We start from the raw sequence: 20,059 nt of genomic DNA on the forward strand, positions 1-20,059 counted from the left end.
TAAGTGCAGTGTGGTCATATCAAGTACATGGGCTGGGAGTTTGTCATTACAAACTCCACAGCTCCATGATGGCTTCACTGAAGGCTGGGAAGTTTGGTATCAAACTTCTCAGCACAATAAACCCACACTGATGTCAGTGTTGGATTTATTGTACAATGCACCCAGAGGGTATCTCTGAGATTTAGTTTAGTGTAAGGAGGTGCCAGCCTGCCACTAAAAGACAAGTTTCTGACCCCAATGGGTGAGGGCCTTTGTGCCCTCTGTAGTCAGAAACAAAGCCTGCTCTGGTTGGAGATGCTTCACACCTCCCCCCTGTGGGAACTGCAACACTTGGTGGAGAGCCTCAAAGGCGCAGGCCTCTTGCTTGCAGTGCCCAAGGGCACATCAGCTAGTGCAGATGCCTGACCCCTGGACGAAGCCCCACTTTTGGCAGCGAGTGGGTGGGAAATTCAGGTAAATTAGGGAGAAGTGACCACTCCAGCTAGGACCATCCCTAAGGTGTCCAAAGCTGAAGTGACCCCTTCCCTGCAGAATCCTCTATCTTGGTTTGGTGGACAGGGACCAATAAGGTTAGGAATGTGCCCACCCCCCCCAAAGGGAGTGGGTGCAGGAAGGGTGTAGCCACCCTCTAGGACAGCATCCATTGGTTACTGCCCTATGACCCCTGTAACACCCCTAAATCTAGGATTTAAGGGTACCCCTGAACCTAGCTTACCAGATTCCTGGCGATCTCAACAAGAAGAAGAAAGAAGAAGGACTGCTAAGCCGACCCCAGCAGAGAAGACTCCAGACACCAACGGACTTGGCCCAAGCCCTACCAGTCTGTCTGCAGCTTCAGAAGCCCTGCTACAAAAAGGCATTGCATCCTGCAGGACCAGCGACCTCTACAAACCCCCCAAAGGACTGCTTGCCCACCAGAGGACCAAGATATTCAGAGGACAGTGGCCCTTTCCACAAGAAACTCCACGAAGGACTCCAGAGCCGCCACGGATCCACAAGACCTGCCCACTCTGCACCAGACACCCACGGTCCGGGTCCAGGTTCAGAGCAGTTCCCTGGGTGATTCTGACCTTGTGTCCAGCCTGGGTTGACCCCTCCTGGCCAACACGACAATGCCTGCAGCCTAAATATGTAGGACCCCCCTACCGCGAGAGAACCAGAAGAAGACACCAGATGCATTAAGGTACCCCTGGTCTTGGGGAATCTGAACACAGGTCCAGCAACATTCAGCAGATGGACCTCCTCCTTGTCCAGCTTGTTGTTTCCCGGAACTGACCTCCTGGACCCAGCCTGAAGCATCTTTGTGACCCTTCCCCGCCGCCCCCACCCCCGGTTCCCCCCGTTGAAAAGCATTGGGAGCCCAATGCTGTGTTTGCCTGCCCCCTGCACCGGATGCCCCTGTGCCACGGAGGGTGTGTGTTTGGTGCTAATCGGTGGCCTCCTCGGTGCTCACCTACCACCCCCCCCCCCCCAGGTCTGCCCTCTGAAGTGGCGGCTACTTACCTGCCAGCAGAACTGTTTCTGAGTGTCTCCAGTCTCCTTAGAATCCCATTCCAAATCCAACTTTGACCTCTGCACCCGGCCAGCCCCGTTTTGCTGGTGGTGTATGTTTGGGGTCATCGTGAACCTTGAACAGAGGACATCCTAACCCCCGGAGACTGGAGCTGTAAGTTGAGTACTTACCTCAAAACTGCTCTAACACTTTCCCCCCAGAACTGTTCTGAAAATTGCACTGTCAACTTCTGAAAGTGGAAGGTGTTACTTGCCTCTAAACTGTTTTGCCAACCTTAAAGTACATTTGATACATATGCTTGATACATACTTCCAACTGTACTTACCTGCAACAAGAATCTTTTGGTACTAGAAATAAAGTAACACAATATATTTTTCCTATATAAATACACTGGCCTGGAGTTAGTCATTGAGTGTGTGCCTCATTTCTTGACTGTTATCTAAAGTAGATAATACTAATGCTCTCTTTTGTAGTAGTGTGGTCGAGCAGTTAGGCTTATCAGAGGGTAGTGCGAAGCATTTGTTATACACACTCTAACAAAAGAAGTGTGCTTTGGGACCATACACATTGCAGCAGCACACTCTACAGCTGCTGGGAACACAACATAAAGATTACATTATATAACAAAGTTTCTTTTACATACTGCTGGAGTTGAAACAAGCTAACCAAGAAACCAAGGCACTACAAAATTCACTGAAATCTTTTAAGTTACATAAAAGATGTTCTGATCAATGAATTAGTGAAACTCACCCTCACAGCAGAGCTTCTTTCTTCATCACTTGGTACGCTGTCTGTTTCACTTTCTGTTGAAGAAAAATAAAAGTGTATATAAAATGAGGAAAACATTTAAAAAAAATTGTTTTGTTACATGTGCTTAGAGCAGCAACCAACCCAGATTTTCCCCAGGGAAAAACATACTGGCCTTGGGGATCTCCATCAACCCGATTTTGAGACCTTTTAGTTTGCCTTTATACCTGTCCCTAGGGCATGAAGACAATGATTTAAGAGTTAGATCTGTTTTGTGACCCCTGGACATGAAGAACAATTGGTGGAAATCACTAAGGTGCTGAGAACAGACAAGGGACTAGATTTGTGAAGTTAATCCTAACTACACAGAGTTAAAATTCCCACATATTTATGCCCGTCCATGGACAAAGGTAAAGCCAAGGTTGATCATTTGTACTGTGTACCTAGAAGAGCCTACTTCTAGAGTACTGAGGATTGTGTTAATAGTGTAGAATATGTTAATAGCGCAGCTGCACGTGTCATAAAAGTGCAATTAAAACGTGCGACTTGAAGAGAAAGTTGATGGCTCAGCTGTTACTGATAGCAAGTAGTGACTGCCAGAGTGTCCAAGATCATTCACATAGTGCTGCAATGGTGAGTCGTCGACAAAGAATGGCAGATTCTTATAACATGCAGGTAGCAACTAACTTGTAGCTGGCAGAGGCTCTCAGGGCGTGAGCAGTGTTCAGCAAGATTATCCAAGAACATTGTGTCCAGCACAGATATGTAGCCTTCAGAGCCTGGGTAACTAGCCAATAGCATTAGCAGTGTGAAGCAAGGCTTTCTAGCTATCACAAACTTGAAACTATTGAAATAAGTATTGTTCGCAAGAAGAATGCTTTGCTGGAAGAGACCATCTGTGACCATTCGCAGTGCATAGCACGGAGGAGTAGATAACCGAGACTGAGAACATTTACAGTTTGCTGCAAGGACGCAAAGCTGGCTACAGATGTAGGAGAGTTTACAAGATATGGGAGTAGAGTCACTGGAAGGAATAGTTCACGTCTACACCTCACTGTGGAAATACATAATCACAAGCAGTATGGGCATGTATATTTGGTAAAAACACAAACCTGTTGACTTGTCCGGACTGTTGCTGAATGTGCAACCTGTGACCTATCCACTTGGGATGTTAACTTACTGTTTCACAGTTATATATTTATACACTGTAAGATTCCACTGGTGTGTAATATAATACACCAGAAAAGTATTAATACTATAAGAAGGCATGCAGCTTTAGTCTTTCATGCAACTGTAATCCTTAGCGAAGGTATGCAGTTAACCATGTCTGGCTAGTGCCCACCAATCTACAAGTGTGTGTCTACAGTATAATTATTTTACAGGGCTAATAGAATGTGCATCTTTTAACAGTATGACATGCCCCAAACAACCACAAAGATCTATAATTCCGATTATAGAACATAGCCAGCGTTGTGTGGTTCTTAAGTAGAGCATAGGATGGTGTGAAAATGGAGAGAGTATCTTGCCCACACGGCCAATAGACCAATTACCTTATGCAATGAATTTGATGCATAACTAAAGGATAACAGTTTCTACCAGACTGAGCAAAAAGTTTATGTTCGTGCTAACCTATAGAGCACAACAAATATAGGCAACTCTTGCAAGATAAATGAAATCACCAAGATGGCCCTTCTCTTAGATACAAAGGGCCAGATGTACAACCATTTTTTGCTGTTGCAAACAGAGATTCGGCCCATTTGCAGCACCCAAAACAGCCTCTGGCAAGTACAAACCCTATTTTGCGAGTCAGTAACCTATTACCAACTCGCAAAATAGGGTTTGCAAGTCGCTATTAGGAAGGGGCATTTGAAGGCCGCCCCTTCCTAATAGCAAGTCGCAGGTGGATGTGTGATTATTTTGCAACTGGAATGCGGTCACAAAACAATCACAGTGTACCACATACATCAAGTAGGTGGTAAGCCAGTCGCATACGGGAAGGGGTACCCAAGGGACCCCTTCCCTTTTGTGAATGGTAGCGAAAATGTTTTTTAAAATCAGGCAGTGGTCTGTGGTACCCTTAAAATATTAAACAAAGTTTCATTGTCTTTTTCAAATACATTGTGTTTTCCTTTAAGGAAAACTGGCTGAATTTCCCCCCCAAAAAAGTTGCTTTACTTAAAAGCAAACTCGGACATGGCGGTCTGCTGTCCCCAGCAGGCCACCGTCCCTGTGTTGCTGCCCAATACCAATGCGTCGCAAATTGCAACCTGCTTCATGAATACTTCCAAGGCAGGTCAAATAGAACGCCACTGACAATCGCTAAATGGGTCTGTGACACACATTTCCTTTTGGATTTTGCGAAAATTCCCAATTTGCGAGTCACAAAAGGAAATGATCATACATCTGGCCCAAGAAACTTTACCTGCAGATTGTGGCATGCTTTGTCACAAGGTCTTATCTCATTCTAGGATGTTCACAACCGTCACTGGAAGGTCTTAGTCATAAGCCCTATGAACTTTGATCCCGTTTGTTTCTAATCAAACTGAAATCCAATGGGAAAGTAAATTTTAGAGCCGAGAATCTTTTGCATCTTATATCAGTGCTGACCGCAGACTGCTTTCATCTATCCCATCCCACCTCCATGAGTGAAGTAAATCGCCACCAACTGCGAACAGTCACTGGAATGCTCTGAAACGTCTGCAATGTGGTTATATTTCATTAGGAAATTAATGATTTCATTATTTCTAAATTATCGGCTTGATTTGTTATCCATCAGAAAAAAATTACTCAGATGCTAGTGGTCATGCGTAATCCTGAGAAACTATTCTACCTATCTACACACCACACCTTGAACCATGAGGATATAACGGGTGCAGAGCCTTATTTGTTGCAGTGGCTGTCGGGAGGCTTTTCAGCGCATCAATATCTTGCTTTTAATTTTAATATGGCCCACTCCCAGAAGAAAGAAAAAAACAGATCGAAAGGCTAAATGCAGTACTGATGGGACATTATAATTAGATACTGTATCAGCACTCAGAACTCTTCTCACTTTTAAATCTCTTGAGCTATGAGGCTTTATCCTTCCACATAAAAGGCCACACTCTTGATATAATCTGTTCTACTTCAATCTGCTCCCTTTCAGCACTTTTCAGTTCCCTGGACTAACAGTTCTGGCATAGCGTTTAACTAGGTGGATAAAAAGCACACCTCCTGCAGCAGCGCGGTCCACAAAGATGTTAGTGTAACGCCTCCTCGGATTCCTCCAGTTTCAGTCTTTAAGCCTCGCCCCCACCAAACTGTCGGAATCCGCTGAACCTGTTTGTAAGAATTCCTCCGATGACTTGAAAATGCTGTTGATCAGGTTGTCCAATTTACTGTCAGCCTGGTAAACCTCAAAGCCCCTGTTTCTAGGCCGAACTGAATTTAGTTAAACAGAAACTTTCACCTTAATCCATATCCTGTGGCCCAGTCTTCCGAGCAAAAACAAAGTAGGAGCTATAAAAACATGTTCAAAACTGTCAAATGTGCTTTTAATACCAATACGTTTTTTTCCGATCCCAAAATACGTTCAGCCGTTTTATCACACCTACAGAACTTGCCTCTCTACACCAGGCCCACGACTACATTGTTTTGAGGTCAATTGCAACGACTTCTTAGAATATTTTACAACCAAAACAGAATCTACCCCCCGTGCATACTCCGCAATTCCAATCCTTTCGGTTTACAGGGATGTCTTCCTCACCTATAGCAATCACCCGAGCAGTTTCAATCCCCTGTCGGATCTACAGAGTCTGGCTGCGAATAGTAAACTTCCTGCTACCTCTTTAGACATTATAGTAGCAAAAATATTCAAAAATGTATCACCAGTCTTCAGTCAGGACAAAGGAGCAATAACTATTGTCTGCTTAGCAACCAGTATTTTCCTTCATCACTTAAATCTGCTGCTGTGGTTCCCTTGCTAAAAGTCAAAGGAATGTTGTCAAATTACCGTCCCATCTCTCATCTCCCTTGGATACACATCCGAAAATAACCAAATTTAGAATTTAATTGAGGCTAACCACATTCCATTCCCATCCCATCCCATGCAAGTGGGCTTTGAGACCTGCTGCAGCTAGGAATAGTCCATGGATGGGGGAGACCCAGCGGCCCTCGGGCCTCCTCAGCTACTTGGCTGTCTTTGACATTGTAGATTACCAAATCCTTTTGAGCTGACTGTGTGAGCTCAGTGTCCAGGCCACAGTTCTTACTTGGCTTACTTATGCTTTTTAAGTCACAGTGTTTAACGTGAGTGGATCCCAATTTGTACCCCATATGGTTAATTGCGGAGTCCTATCACTCCTCCTGTTTATTCTGTATACTATTCCACTGGCTTATTTGATCGAATTATTCGGATACTCATTATTTATGTATGTAGGTGACATCTAAATTGTTTTAAGGATTAACAGTGAAACTGAGCGGGAGTACCTAACACGTCTAAATTTGTGCTTGAAATTAGAATAGCCAATTTAACAATCCAGAAAATGCCTAAACAAAAACAAGAAAATATGGGGGCCTTGGTGGGATCACGTTCAACTGTTAATAACTTAAGGGCCTTTTGTGTCGAAGCATATACACAAGGCTGTATTCAAACTATTTTTAGATTAAATGCGTGCCAATAGCATCTGTCAGCTAGTTTTTTATTAGCAGAAAACCAATAAGAGTTTTGTAAAAAAAAATAATAATAATAACTCGATATTGAGCCTGCCATAACATCTTCCAAAACTTCATGGTAGCCATATAAAACTGGATGTCCAACAACTCTTAACAGCGAAAAGACTGAAATTCTACAGCAATCCATCCAATATCCTTTCTGGTAGCACAATTATTTGGCCTCACATGCCAGGAAAAAAACCCAGCTCCTGTCAAACGTGTGAAACTTCTGGCAGTCAAACTGGATGTTAGTTTAAGTATGACACCACTAATTAGTGCAGTAACAAGTTCCATATTTTTAGCTTCACATTCTGGATATTGGTGCTGTAACTGGCTACATTTATTTTCACACTCCCAAAGAAGATTGTACACTTTTCCAATTCCTCTCACAAGGTCACCATTATTAACGGCTTTATCTCCCTAGATTACTACAATGCTACATGACTTGGACTATGCATTTATCTGTTAACAGGCTGACAGTCATCCAGAATGCAGCAGTCAGGGTGCTTCTATGTCTTTCTCGACAAATGCACAGTACTAGATCCTTGTTGTCTTTACATTACATTCTATTTCTGAGCACATTCAATTTTAAGACCTCTGTTTGGTTAACAAATCTCTCAAGGTTTGCTTTCCCCTCTCTACTATGCAAAAAATAGCGGTAGTATCTACCATCATGCCTCCTCAGATCAGCAGATCTCTTCCTTCTTCAAACGCCTCGTCTTTGGAGGAAGAGGGTTTTCTGCATTGGCCTTCGCCCTGTGGAATACCATACCTCCCTCCCTCTCCCGGGAATCAAATGTACTGAAACTCTATTTCACATAGCAGGTCTGCTGCGTTCTAGTCTCTTTCAACATCATGGTCAGAGAAATACATTGCAAATATTTCAGAGAGACTGTAAAAATGCGTGAACTGTGCTTATGAATAAAAAGCAGTTGCAGACACGTTGGATGTAAGCTTCTGCCTTTTTTCACCCCTATTGGCTGTAACCTGAGCATAAAGAGGGTACAAATTGTACATTTGAATTACACGTCTGAGAAAACAGAGAAGTATCTCTCAGAGACCACATTGGCCTCCCTGGAACTAGATCAGAGGGAACCCTTAAATTGTGCAATTATTGGAGATCAGAGTAAGGCAGTAATAAAATCTCATCCTGTGCAAAGATCCCACCACTGACAGGTTGACTTCGAGTTCCACAAAGAATATGCTGACCTGCTGGTGTGACATCTATTATCCTTACGAAGAAGCCAGAGACAGTGGGATATTGTTACCCACCGCTGCAGAAGTTGTGATTTCAGTCCTGCCAAAGCCAGGTAATCCTCCAACTGAGTGTGCCTTATAAAGGCCACCATTGTTAATTAATATCGACATCGAAAATGGCCTTTAAGTTCCTGCTCTTGCTTTCGTTATCGCCCAAGAGGCAGGTAGCGATTACTTGGATGGCTCGGGTTGGACCGAGTGAAGAAAGGTGGGTGGCGGATGTGGTTGAATGCGCTACTGCTTGAGAGATCGGTTTGAGGCAGTTCAGGAGTGATGAGCGGGCTCAGGATGACGTTGAGGAGTGGATGGGACTTATGGATAGGTTCATTAATCCAGAGGGGGCACCTTCGTTCTCCATGTTGGATGATGAAAGCGCCTCCGAATCTGCTGAAGGACAGAATGATTCAATTATGTTTCTGGGCACAGCAGGATAATAGGAAGGGCAAGGGGCAGGATGGTATTACTGAATGCATGTAAATATGTATGCTAGACGGATCATCAATGTGATATTAAATTGATTCTTCTTGAAACATTAACTTTCACTGTGACATGGTGGATTGCGGCAAGTAGTTAGGAACCTATTGGTGCTGGTTTATTTTTAATCCAACCACTACAATATTTCTTCAAAAAAATTGATAACTCCAAAATTTTGGCCAAAATAATTACTAATTGAATACAGCCCTTGATGCAAGGTCTGGTGCTGCCTGACCATGCAGGTTTTGTTCCTGGGCTCACCACTTCCGAAACTTTAGTAACCTTTTTTGCTTGTACTTGCCAGATTGACCTTGAATCAGCCCGAGCCCTTTAGTTAAACGAGCAAAAGGCATTTCATTCTCTCAAATGGTCCTACATATTTGCCGTTGTCAAAAAGATAGGACTAGGGACTAGCAAACTGGACTGGATAGCCCTCTTATACAAAGATCCACGGCCATGTATTACCCCAAATTGGTAAATGTCCTCTTCTTTCTCAGTCACTCAAGGTACGAGGCACGGCTGTTCTCTTTTGCCTCAGTGCTTGAGCCTAAGGCTTTTATCCTTTGAGATTATCATGCTGCCAGGGCCTCTGGATCAAAGGCACCAATTATTTAATTTCAATGTACACAAGCGAATACTCCTTTGTGTCAGAGTTCTATCCAATAATATCTTCCTCTTGGTCAGAGAGGTTATTTGATTTGGAAATTTTTAAGGACTTCACATTATTTGCAGTGACGGCGGTAATTTTAGCAGGAAGGTGGACAATGGTTAACACGCACACATACACTCTCACTGAGACCCATGCGTTCACACATGCACGCAAACACCCATTCACAACACTCACTTACTCAAACACACATGTATACATACATATATGCTCATGCATGCACCAAACATCAAAACTTACCTTCACTGCAGCTCTCCGGGAAGGAAGCCTCGGAGGTCCCAGGAGGGTTGAGACTGCTGCCTTTGACCAAAGGTCAGCAATGATGGAGGGAAGCAGTCCCTCACTTGTCACAGAGTGGGGATGAAGTCAGTGAAACTGCTGACCCCACCCCTCTGTGACAAGCAATCAGTGATTGACACTTGGGCCTGGGCACTTCAGGGCTTAAAACTCAAGTGTCTGGGTCCGACACAATCACTAGCGCTTCTTCTCGTCAAGAGGGGGAGGGCCTCAAGGCACTTTTTCAAGCTGAAGAGGTCACACCACAGGGCTGGGAAATCCTCAGTCTGGCAAAAGCTCAGCTTGGGCAGCCAGGAGCCTCGCATTTAGCTGCCTGACCTGAACAAGAAGAGTGTCTCCTTGTCGAGGAAAAAGGTGGGGGGCGAGGTGCCTTAGCCCATATGGAAGTGACGCTGCTGATTAATTGGAACAAATCCTAGTGTATTCTCATCACATCCAACACAGTTGAACCTCAACTCGATTACCCCACGGAGCAGAGTACGGATCCAGTGCAGTACCTGAGAATTAAAATTCAGTGAGACGCGGACAGGGTTATGCAAGAAAACTATGGCCCAGTCCTGGCTGGGATTGCGGAGAAGACTGCTCATTGGCGGTCTCTCCCACTTTCTATTGCTGTCAAGAAAGCGATAAATAAAATGACTTTCCTGCTAAAGCTCTCGTAATGTTTCACCAATAATCCTATCATATTACCAAGATCCATGTTTGCGCAACTATGCTTTCTCCTTAAAGGATTTGTTTGGGTGGGTGAACAGCCTAGACTGGGCTAGGAGGTACTGGCTCTCGCATATGATGGGGCTAGGCTAGCAGTACCGCAACCTGAATGCAACCTTGGAAGCAAAGCCAAGGGCTGCTATGCCTTCAGTTGGTATCACCCTGAGCACCGACCCCTCATGTCAGTAAAGAGGGATATGGCGGACTCTGTGGGATTGACAACTGTCCTTGCTAAGTTATGCACTAAACCCCAGGCACAATTCAATAAATTGGGATGTATGCTCTACGACTGGCACAAGCTTGCCAGAGTACAAGAACATGAGAAACTGTATTCCTCTGTTATTCCCACATTAGAATCTAAAGCACACCACCAGCTGAATATTACTAATATGTGGACCTGTCTTAGGTGTCAAGTTCATGAAATTAAATCACTTTAAAGAGATTGAGAGGTCCTCATCTTTGGATATTTTTCTCTATTTCAAACTTTGATATCCCACTCAGAGAGCTGTTCCCTGCTTTCCGGGACCAATCCTTGTGAATACAACCCTGACTCAACTTATCGCTAACAGGGCTCACGGGGTAGTCTGATGAGAATTTATCAGGTGACTGCTGAGAACAGGCCAGCTCCACCTCTCTGTGCCAGGGACATGTTGGGGGCGAACCTGGGGACTGGGTTACCTTTCAGATAAAGAATGGCATTATTGCAGCACCGAAACAGAGGTGGTGCCCTTTATTAGCTGACATTGGATCGTACACTTCAAGTTCCTACATCAATTATTTTACATGCCTGCAGGACTAGAAGCAATGGTCTTAGATGTTGACACAGTGTGTCCTAGACGCCATACACAATGCACAGACTATTTACAAGTGACTTAGCTTTGTTCATCAATTGCATGCTACTGGATTCAGGTGTGTAAAGCTAGCTCCTCCATGATTCATATAGGTCACACCCTTTACCCTCATTGTTCTATTAGGCCATGTCAGACAGATTCTAAAGTGTGCAGAAATACACAGCCCAAGTAAGTCTATTAGCCAAAGGGTAGCACTTAGTTGGTGTAAGGGACCAATGCCCACAATGAAGGACTGGATCGCAGACCTTATCTACTGTAATGAAATGTCTGAAGTTTACATGTCCACCGTCTTCACCACTTCTGGGCCAGGGATATTTGGGGCCCTCTACAAGAATATTTATCATCACAGACTTCACCAGACTGATCAATGAACGCATTACTGGCCAATCAATATGTCCCTGTAATGTTGCATTCACTCTCGACTACCAGGGATTCTTTGCTGCCCTACTGTGGACGAATAATTAATGCATTGTATTGTTTGAATATGCAGGACTATATAGAATGTTTGTGAGGAGCAAATTTTGAATTAATCTTTATTGTATTTCTGCTATGCCTTCTGGGTAAAGTTTGTATGCAGACCGGTCTCTTTAATGGACATGACTCATGATGTAAAGAATTCTAGGGTACATAGCCTCGCTCTCTACTCTGGGCTTTTACACCATACTGTTTTGTTCATTATTGTAAATCACTAACATTAAAAAAAATAAAAATACAGATTTGAAATTCAAATTCGAACATGGATGGCACCAGGGCAGCAAACAACACAAAAGGCAACTGACAGCCTCGGAGGGGACAAGCCGATGCCAGTTACCAGCCAAGATGGGTAGCACTGGCCCAGATGACACTGCAATGAGACCGAACATAAGGACGATTTTCCATCAAGAGAACATGTAAAGCGCTGTTCTTTGCCTCTCCACGGAGAAAATCATGAGGAAAGAAACACATACCAACGTGTGTACGAGAGGAGAGACTTAACAATACAACCAAGCTATGGCAGAGAATTTGAAAACTAACGATTGCTCTCGAAGAGCTGTGCACACCCTGGCAAGAATGAGCTAGATCCCGGTGAAAAAATACAGACACTATAAGACTTTCCTTCAACTTCAGATCCTTCTTGGACAAGGGAACTGTACGGAAGAGCACCAGTAAAGGTGAACAAGTGATCACAACCGCCTAATCGATCGTCATAAAAAGTTAACCAATACTTTTTCTAATGAGATGCTAGCCATAAAAATGGAGATATTCTCCAAGATCATGGAATTATCTAAGGACATTCAATCTTTTGGGGTTTGCATCAGTAAGCATGACACTGCCACTACCAAGATAGGCCCAACACTAAAGGATACCTGCTGGTGTAGAAAGTATGTCAGAAGAACTAAAATATCTGAAAGAGAAATGTGAAGATTTGGACCTGGATAAGGATCAGAAACTCAAGGGAATAATGTTGACAATAAAGAGAGATTTTTTAAAGTTCTCTTTCAACAATATATTGTACAAGATTGAGGATTGTTAAGTGCACATATTGTGAACGCACAGAACCGGAGCCTGACCAAGTTAACCAGGAGCGCCTCAAATGAAATAATTGCAAAAGTGACCTGATCGACTGTGAATGACAGAATTCTGAAATAAGTTTAACGGTCTAAACTATATAAACATTTGTCTGAAAGCATAGTGAGCAAGAGAAGTGCACCATGCTCAAATCATGAAAGAATTGAGACCAAGATAAATAATGATAGGATTTCCCTTTTGCACTAATGTTCTAGTACAGTGGTTCCCAACCTTTTGACTTCTGTGGACCCCCACTTTACCATTACTGGAACACAGGGGCTCCCACTGAATCCTTATTGGAATCCAGGGACCCCCCCAGTGAGTCATTACTGAAAGCTGGGGACCTAATCTGTTAATATTATTTAACTTTCTAAGCAGTCCCGGGCCCCCTGAGGAGGCTTCGCAGACCCCCAGACTACAGGTTGGGAACCACTGTTCTAGTTTGCCTCTAGGAACTTACCATCAAACGTCTTGAAGCGGGCAAGGCGAAATTGGGTATGCTAACACATATAACATTAGAAGTCCACTTAGAACATGACATACCAGGAACGAAGGAAGGTGGAAGCAGGTCAGAAACAGTAGTGGAAGGAAAACGGAGTGAAGCTCAAATGATGAATCTGCAGCTATCAACCCAAAATACACTAAACTGCAAGAGGTGATACCACTTGACAGTGAATGTTTTGAGCAACAGAATAGCCACAAACTAAAATATCTATGCTGTGGCCGAAGTCAATGTGAAATTTACGATTTTTGATCATGCACCATTCATTTGGGGTGCCATTTTATGGATCACCAAGAGGAAACAAGACTGGCACTCGACCATTCTCTATTTAAAGATAGGATACAAGGGAGGACTGAGAAATCAGATTGAGAAATAGGTTACAATAGACAACAACGTCAAAACATTGAGGGAAATACTCTGTCACACCTTCTAGGTTATCAGAAGAACATAAACTGCAGCTAGAACAGATCAAGCATGAGTGCAAAACTAGAAACAGATCTGACAAGGGCAGAGCAATGCAGTAAAGAATTAGGATAGCTCTAAAAATCCCAAGGAGCAGTCACAATATATTTCAACAAGAGAACATTCTTGAGTACCTAACTTCATGAATTCAAAGCACTCACTAACAAATTCTGAACAAAAGAAAAAATGCGAATTTTCCCCCTTTTACTAGAAATTCCTTCAGGATTAGGTGCATAACTGGCAGGACATGAGCTATTTTTTCAGACACGGATTCTTCCATCAAAGAACACAAGGCGAAAAAGTTAGTTTCCTTCAGTAGTACTCTTTCTGGTGGATACCCTGAATCCTCACCTTTACAATATTCCCCAGGTGCCAGACTGAATCTGGAAATGTTTCATAGCAGTGCTCCAGGCGTATCTTGTAGCTACGTGTAGGCTTCGCTCTGCCTCAGAAAAGATGGCGCGGAGCAGCATATAAGCACCACCCCTGCACGCCAACTTCTTCCCACCCTCTGCCGGAGAGTACAAAGCAAATGTTGGTATTAGTGTGCAGATTTCCAAGTTGGGACGTTTTTAGATAGTAAAAAGAGAACTCCAAAGAACGGGATGGAGGGGTGGCGGTGAGGAATATGGGGTTGGATAGATTATCCACCAGAAACAGCATTACCGAAGGTAAGCAACTGTTCTCCTGCTAGATACGTCTAACCGCAGAATCCTCACCTTTAGGGCAGACACTAAAGCAGTACCTCTCCAAGGTGGGGAGTTTGTGGAGTGGGCTCAGACTAGAAAATCTTGCAGGACTGAATGGGCAAAATGTCCAGTCAGACCTGGTTATCAAGTCAGTAATGCCTTTTGAACATGTGCACTGAGTCACAAGTCACGGCATGACAGAAGTCAATGACAGGCACTCCACGTACCAACCTTAGCACTGGTGCAATGGGCTTTCTGGCCTTCAAGAGACTGCTTTTTGGTCATTTATAGTAGATCACAATACAGAGCAGACGACGACACAGCTCGGAGTCATTTTCTGCAGAGCCTTTCAGTTTTTTTGACCCAGAGAACACCACAAAAACAGACCATCCACTCTATGGCCCTTGCTACGATCGATGTAGAAGTTCTTTTTTGGGTCCAACAGATGGAGCCTCTCCTCTGCTTTCGAGAGGTAAGGTGGTGGTGGTGGGGGGTGGGGCTGAGAGAACACTGGGAAAGGGAGGGATTGTTCAACAGGGAAAGGAGTCATGGCTTTCTGTTAGAAGTCACCTGAGTCCTCAGCACCAGTTTATCCAGAAAAAATATGGTGTAGGGCAGCTACACCACCGGATCCAGGAGTTCGCTCATTCGATAAGCTGAAGTGATTGCAATGAGGAAGACAGTTTTCGAAGTTCAAAAATGCAACAGGCAGGGGTATATCAGCCCAAATTGAGTACAAATGTGAAACTTTAATGGTACCACACTTTCCTGGCCCAATCTGAAGTCACCAGGAAGACTTGGGCCTGGTAGCTCCTGGTCTTCTTCAGAACTCAGCGCAGGAGAAGCAGAGGCGGGTAGGAGTACGGGAGTCACATGCTTCACTAGGAAAGGAATGCATCTCCTAGTGGGAGTTTTCACAGGAACTCAACACACATAAATGTCAATACTGCATGTGCTTCACAGTGATAACCGGTTCCTCCCACTGTCAGAAGATGCCCTGTGCCACCTTGGGATGCAGGTGCCATTCATTATCCGCTAGGCTCCGCTGGCTGAGCTTGTCCGCCCTGACGTTCGAGGACCCTGCCAGGTGGCTCATGATCAGGGACATTCCCCGGCTCTCCATCTAATTCCAAAGATGCAGAGCCACTTGACGGAAGACTCAGGACCCCACTCTGCTTGTACCAGTACCACATGGTGGTGATGCTGTCTCTTAGAACCTGTACCAGCCTCCTCTTGAGAGATGGCAAAAAGGCCTTTAGTGCAAGCAGCATGCAGGAGGCTAACACCCCAAGAAGATCTGGAGGACCCATTTGTTGGACGTAATATATTGCAGCCCTAGAGAAAATACTGTATTCTGCCTCCCACAGGATGGTTGTGCTGTTTATGGAAAGCTATGATGGCAGGGACGCGGTTACCACAAAGGAGGGAAACTGCGAGGAATGATGCCTAGTGTGACCTGCACGAAGCCTTTCAGATCCCCGTCCTCATCCACAGAAGGACTGAAGGCTGCAGAAGGGATTGGGGAGACCCACAATCTCTGTACGCCAACCCCCTAAAGCAGCCTCAAAATTTCCTGAACAGGTATGGAAAATATGTGTCAGGGGTCAAAAGACACAAAGGGCTGCATAGCCCTTCTCTACCTAAAGCGTTCCCAGGCAGAATCAGCTTTTAGCCACATAGACATTAGCCATCAAAAAGTATATTCATAAAGGAAGCTTGAATGTCTCCTGAAAAACCTTTGGATCCTATACATGCATGGCAATAAATGCACCACACTGCTGCCAACCGCTCGCCCTAGACAAGCAGTGGTATCAAGGAGAGAATAAAGCAAGTCTTTGGCCACATCTTGAACCTCTTGAATGGGCGGAGCAAAGGAGGCCCTAGGTGCTTCCGGGACTGCTGGCAAGAGCTTGATGGCCATGTCTCAGAGGGCAGGGAGCTTTGGGGGGGATCATAGGGAATGAGCGGGAGTTCAACTTGCTGTCGGAAGCAGTAGGGCCCATCAGACTCTTTGGAGTTCAATGCTGTGGTAAAGTAATTAGGGTCGCCAGCAGCTGGTCCATGGAGTCTGGCCCCCTATCTATTCACAGGCAGCGCACACAGGACTTGGAGCATGCACTCATTAAAATGTTAGTAATGGAAGCCGGGGCTCAGATGATGCTGGCCCAGGTAGCTAATCTTCTGTAAGGACATTTGCATAATTCAACTGAAGTCAGTTGTAGGTCCAGGACCTTAGCTGCTCATTGATTTATCACAGCCAAGGAAGCTCTCTCTTAAGTTGAGGACCTAAGTAAGACACAAAATAAATTCAACCTTGTATCATAGGAAGTAGAAAGCCCACTGGCATTCTTTAAGACTTTGTAAAGGATGGTATCATAATGGGAAGTGGTGGTGCAGGGGAGATGTGAGGGGTAGATACGGGAGGGCTTGTTGGGAGAAGGGGAAATCACATTCCTAATATCACCATCTCTAGGTGGTGGCAAGCTCAGTATAGAATCAAAGCTAAAAAGATAGGGAAGCCTCGGAGTGTCTCTGCAGAAAAGAAGCACAGGGTCATAATTAGGCTGTACTAGGACCAAGTGCAATGGTGTAGATTTGGAGAATGGCCGTGGTCGAACCAACATTGATTTGGGGTGGTTAATGGCTTTAATGAAGGAGAGACAGTCACAGGTCTCTGAATCGAGTTGAAGTTTGACCCACTCAGCGCTGAACTCGTGATGGTTCCTAGGGGTTTAGGCGGCAACAAGGATGGATTGCCGGGCAGGAATCTGACTAAGGGCCTCTGTGGATCCTTTGGCCTGAAGGCATGTCAGAGGAAGCTGGAAGAGAGCTAAATAAAAGCAGCATGGCCTCCTTACTTCCTCAGTCTACTGCAGCATAGTCAGTGGCCCAGTGAATTCAAGGTGCATCTGGGTCAACTGGGGGATTGGCTCCTCAATAGGAGTTCGTAAGCGAGATCGACTGGCACCTTTACACAATTGTGACTTCTCTTTTGATAGCGAGTGGAAGTATGGGGTTGAGTTTCACTTTTATTCAGTATGTTTCTCCAAGGTTTTCAACTGTAAAGAAGACCTATTCCATGCGTGGCCCCTGGAATGGGTCTGCATCCTAGATTCGGAGCGGGAAGTACGTAAGGCATGAGACTTCTTCCTGTGTTTGGCAATGTATAGCTTCCAGTCTCAGTTCTCCTTTGGGTTAGAGGGTACACTCATCTCACTACTTGGAATTGTGACCTTAACTCAACCACCCAAGACACATCTCATGGTGGTCTGTGACTGAAATCTTACCTGCTGTCACAGAATAATTTGAAGCCTGTAATTTTAAAAGGCATATCTTTTCATTTGTACACTGGATTTTGTTTTGGGAGCCCTTGAAAGACTGTTGAAAGTGGCAGCGGAGCTCCGGATACACGTTCAAAAGCCTGGAAAGAAAGGAACTAATATTGGCACACAGAGGTGGCGCTTATATAAAGTTCCACTCTGTCACTTCCAGGGTGGAACAAAGCCTGAGTGGGGCTGCACAGCACCAACTAGCGGTACATGGGAAAAGTTTCCAGATCCAGTCTGGCGCCTGGGGAATATTCACAAGGTGAGGAATCCGCGGTTAGAACCATTCATCAGAAATCAGAATTCTTGAGCTCCCTGTTACAGAACAGGAAGTAAGCAAAAACACCAAAAACTTATGAGTAAAGAAGGCACCAGGGCTGCAGGCTGACTGCTCACTTTTACAAAAAACAACTTTGTTCGATTCCAACTCCACATCTGGTGAAAATTGACAGCTTTATCAAAGAGTCAGGGGTGACAGCACCCTATATGTTTAAAGCTAACATATTAATACACAAGCCAGGGAAATTAAGGAATATTGCGATACTTATTTAAAAAAAAAAAAAAAAAAAAAAGACCTGGCAGATACGCTGGAAAATTAAATACTTCTTTGAGTAAAGACTGACAATTAAGGCTTCATTATACATGCACAGACATTTGACAATGTGAAATGAGTGTTGCAAACGATCAAGAAGGCCAATAAACATAAGATTCCAGTGGTCAGCCTAACAAACTCGAATAAAGTGGCTGACCAAGTTGACTGCTCTTTCCTAACGTATGTTTTGGATAAAACTGGAAGAGGCCCCATAATGCAAAAATATATTTGGATAGCTGTACATGGAGATAGAACACCAAGATTTAGGCTGGGCAGCGGAATGGGAGAGGGTTGCCCCCTTTCCATGCGCCTTTGCCAACAGGACCACCAGCTCAAAGATTAGAGAGACAGACAAAATTAGGGAGAGAATTTTAGGGACTTACCGCATAAGATTAATTTTTTTTTTTTTTTACAGATGATATCCTACTGACAATATAAACCTAAAAACAAAAAACTCTATTCCCGAAGGGATTACTACTCTGAGAGGGTATGGAGCAGTCTCTAGATTGAAGCTGAATCTCGATAAATCTGCTTTAACAGGTATTAGACTTCAACAAGCAAGTTGTGTAGAACTGGGGAAACATTTCCTCTCTCTGATGGCCAAACGGGACAATAAAGTATGCAAGCATCTTTATAACCCTTTATAATTCCTTTTCTGCATAGTCACCAATGATTTTTTGCCTTTTGCTGGACCCTATATTTTTGTTGGCTTTAGGACTCTGTGTGCTTTACCCCTGCTAACAATTAGTAACATGTTTGTACTCCCCCTTCAAACATGGTTAAATTGGCATAATCCTAACTGGCATATTTAACTTTCCTATACTTTCATATTATGTGGTACAAAATGTACCCTGGGCCTGGAAGTTTAATGCCACTAGTGGACTGCAGAATCTATTGCGCTACCCACTATGGTGGCAGTGCTAATATGGCTTCAAATCTACCATGGTAGCCTGACTATAACAGTGGAAAACATGCACCACTACCTGTCAAAATAAACACTTCTGATTGGTAAAAAAAATTAATTTTAAACATCCATATGTAGGACTAGTAGCCCACAAGGAAAGGTGCATGGTATTTAAAAGTAGGACATGTAGAATTAAATGTGTCTAACAGTGCCTAGCACCAAATAGCTACTTTCATTGTAGGAAGGCTGGCTGGTTATTAGAGAAACATTGGGAAGCAATATTAAAAACTAATACTGTATCTTGGGAAAGGAACCAGCTAGAAAATTAATTAAATAACTATTTTTAATAGTTAATAACACCCAATTCAATGGACATGTTAGATTTTTAATAAATATTAAGGAAAGGGAATTCTTATAAAGTTCCCTGTTCCCTGCCTGAAGCTCCTGGAGGATCTTTTGCATTAATTTTGCAGCCTCTCCCACCCTGTAGTTGGCCTTAATAAGGTATGAATGAAGTACACAATTACTCCCTGGAGCTATATAATTGGGTCACTATGATAGAAAGTTCAACATGAATGGGCAAAGATGCCTCCTTTGAGCTCAGCAGAAGAGTGGCGGGAGTAGGCACCATTTATGATACTAGAGTGTCAAATCCTGCTTGACAGGTCTGGTGTATTTACATATAACCGTTGAGGCAAACTTGAAGGGGAAGAGAGCAGAATACCAAGACAGTTTTTGTGGCTCCACTGTCTAATTGCTGAATAACTCTGCTTTGATCCTACCAGACATCTGTCTCTGGGTTTACTGTATGAACAGTGGCTGACTCAAAC

The 20,059-nt window shown here is 44.0% G+C and overlaps 1 protein-coding gene across 6 annotated transcripts in view; it reads right to left on the minus strand.

Annotated features, from left to right (window-relative positions):
• Nucleotides 1-20,059, minus strand: part of IRF2 (interferon regulatory factor 2) — a 248,366-nt gene that overhangs the window by 16,648 nt on the left and 211,659 nt on the right. For all 6 annotated transcript variants that reach the window (XM_069199440.1, XM_069199401.1, XM_069199451.1 and 3 more), the window contains one exon: nucleotides 2,264-2,316. In XM_069199440.1, the coding sequence (XP_069055541.1) occupies nucleotides 2,264-2,316 (53 nt within the window). The remainder of the gene's footprint in view (nucleotides 1-2,263; nucleotides 2,317-20,059) is intronic.

The sequence above is a fragment of the Pleurodeles waltl genome, chromosome 1_2 (assembly GCF_031143425.1).
Source record: "Pleurodeles waltl isolate 20211129_DDA chromosome 1_2, aPleWal1.hap1.20221129, whole genome shotgun sequence".
Taxonomy (NCBI): Eukaryota; Metazoa; Chordata; class Amphibia; order Caudata; family Salamandridae; genus Pleurodeles; species Pleurodeles waltl.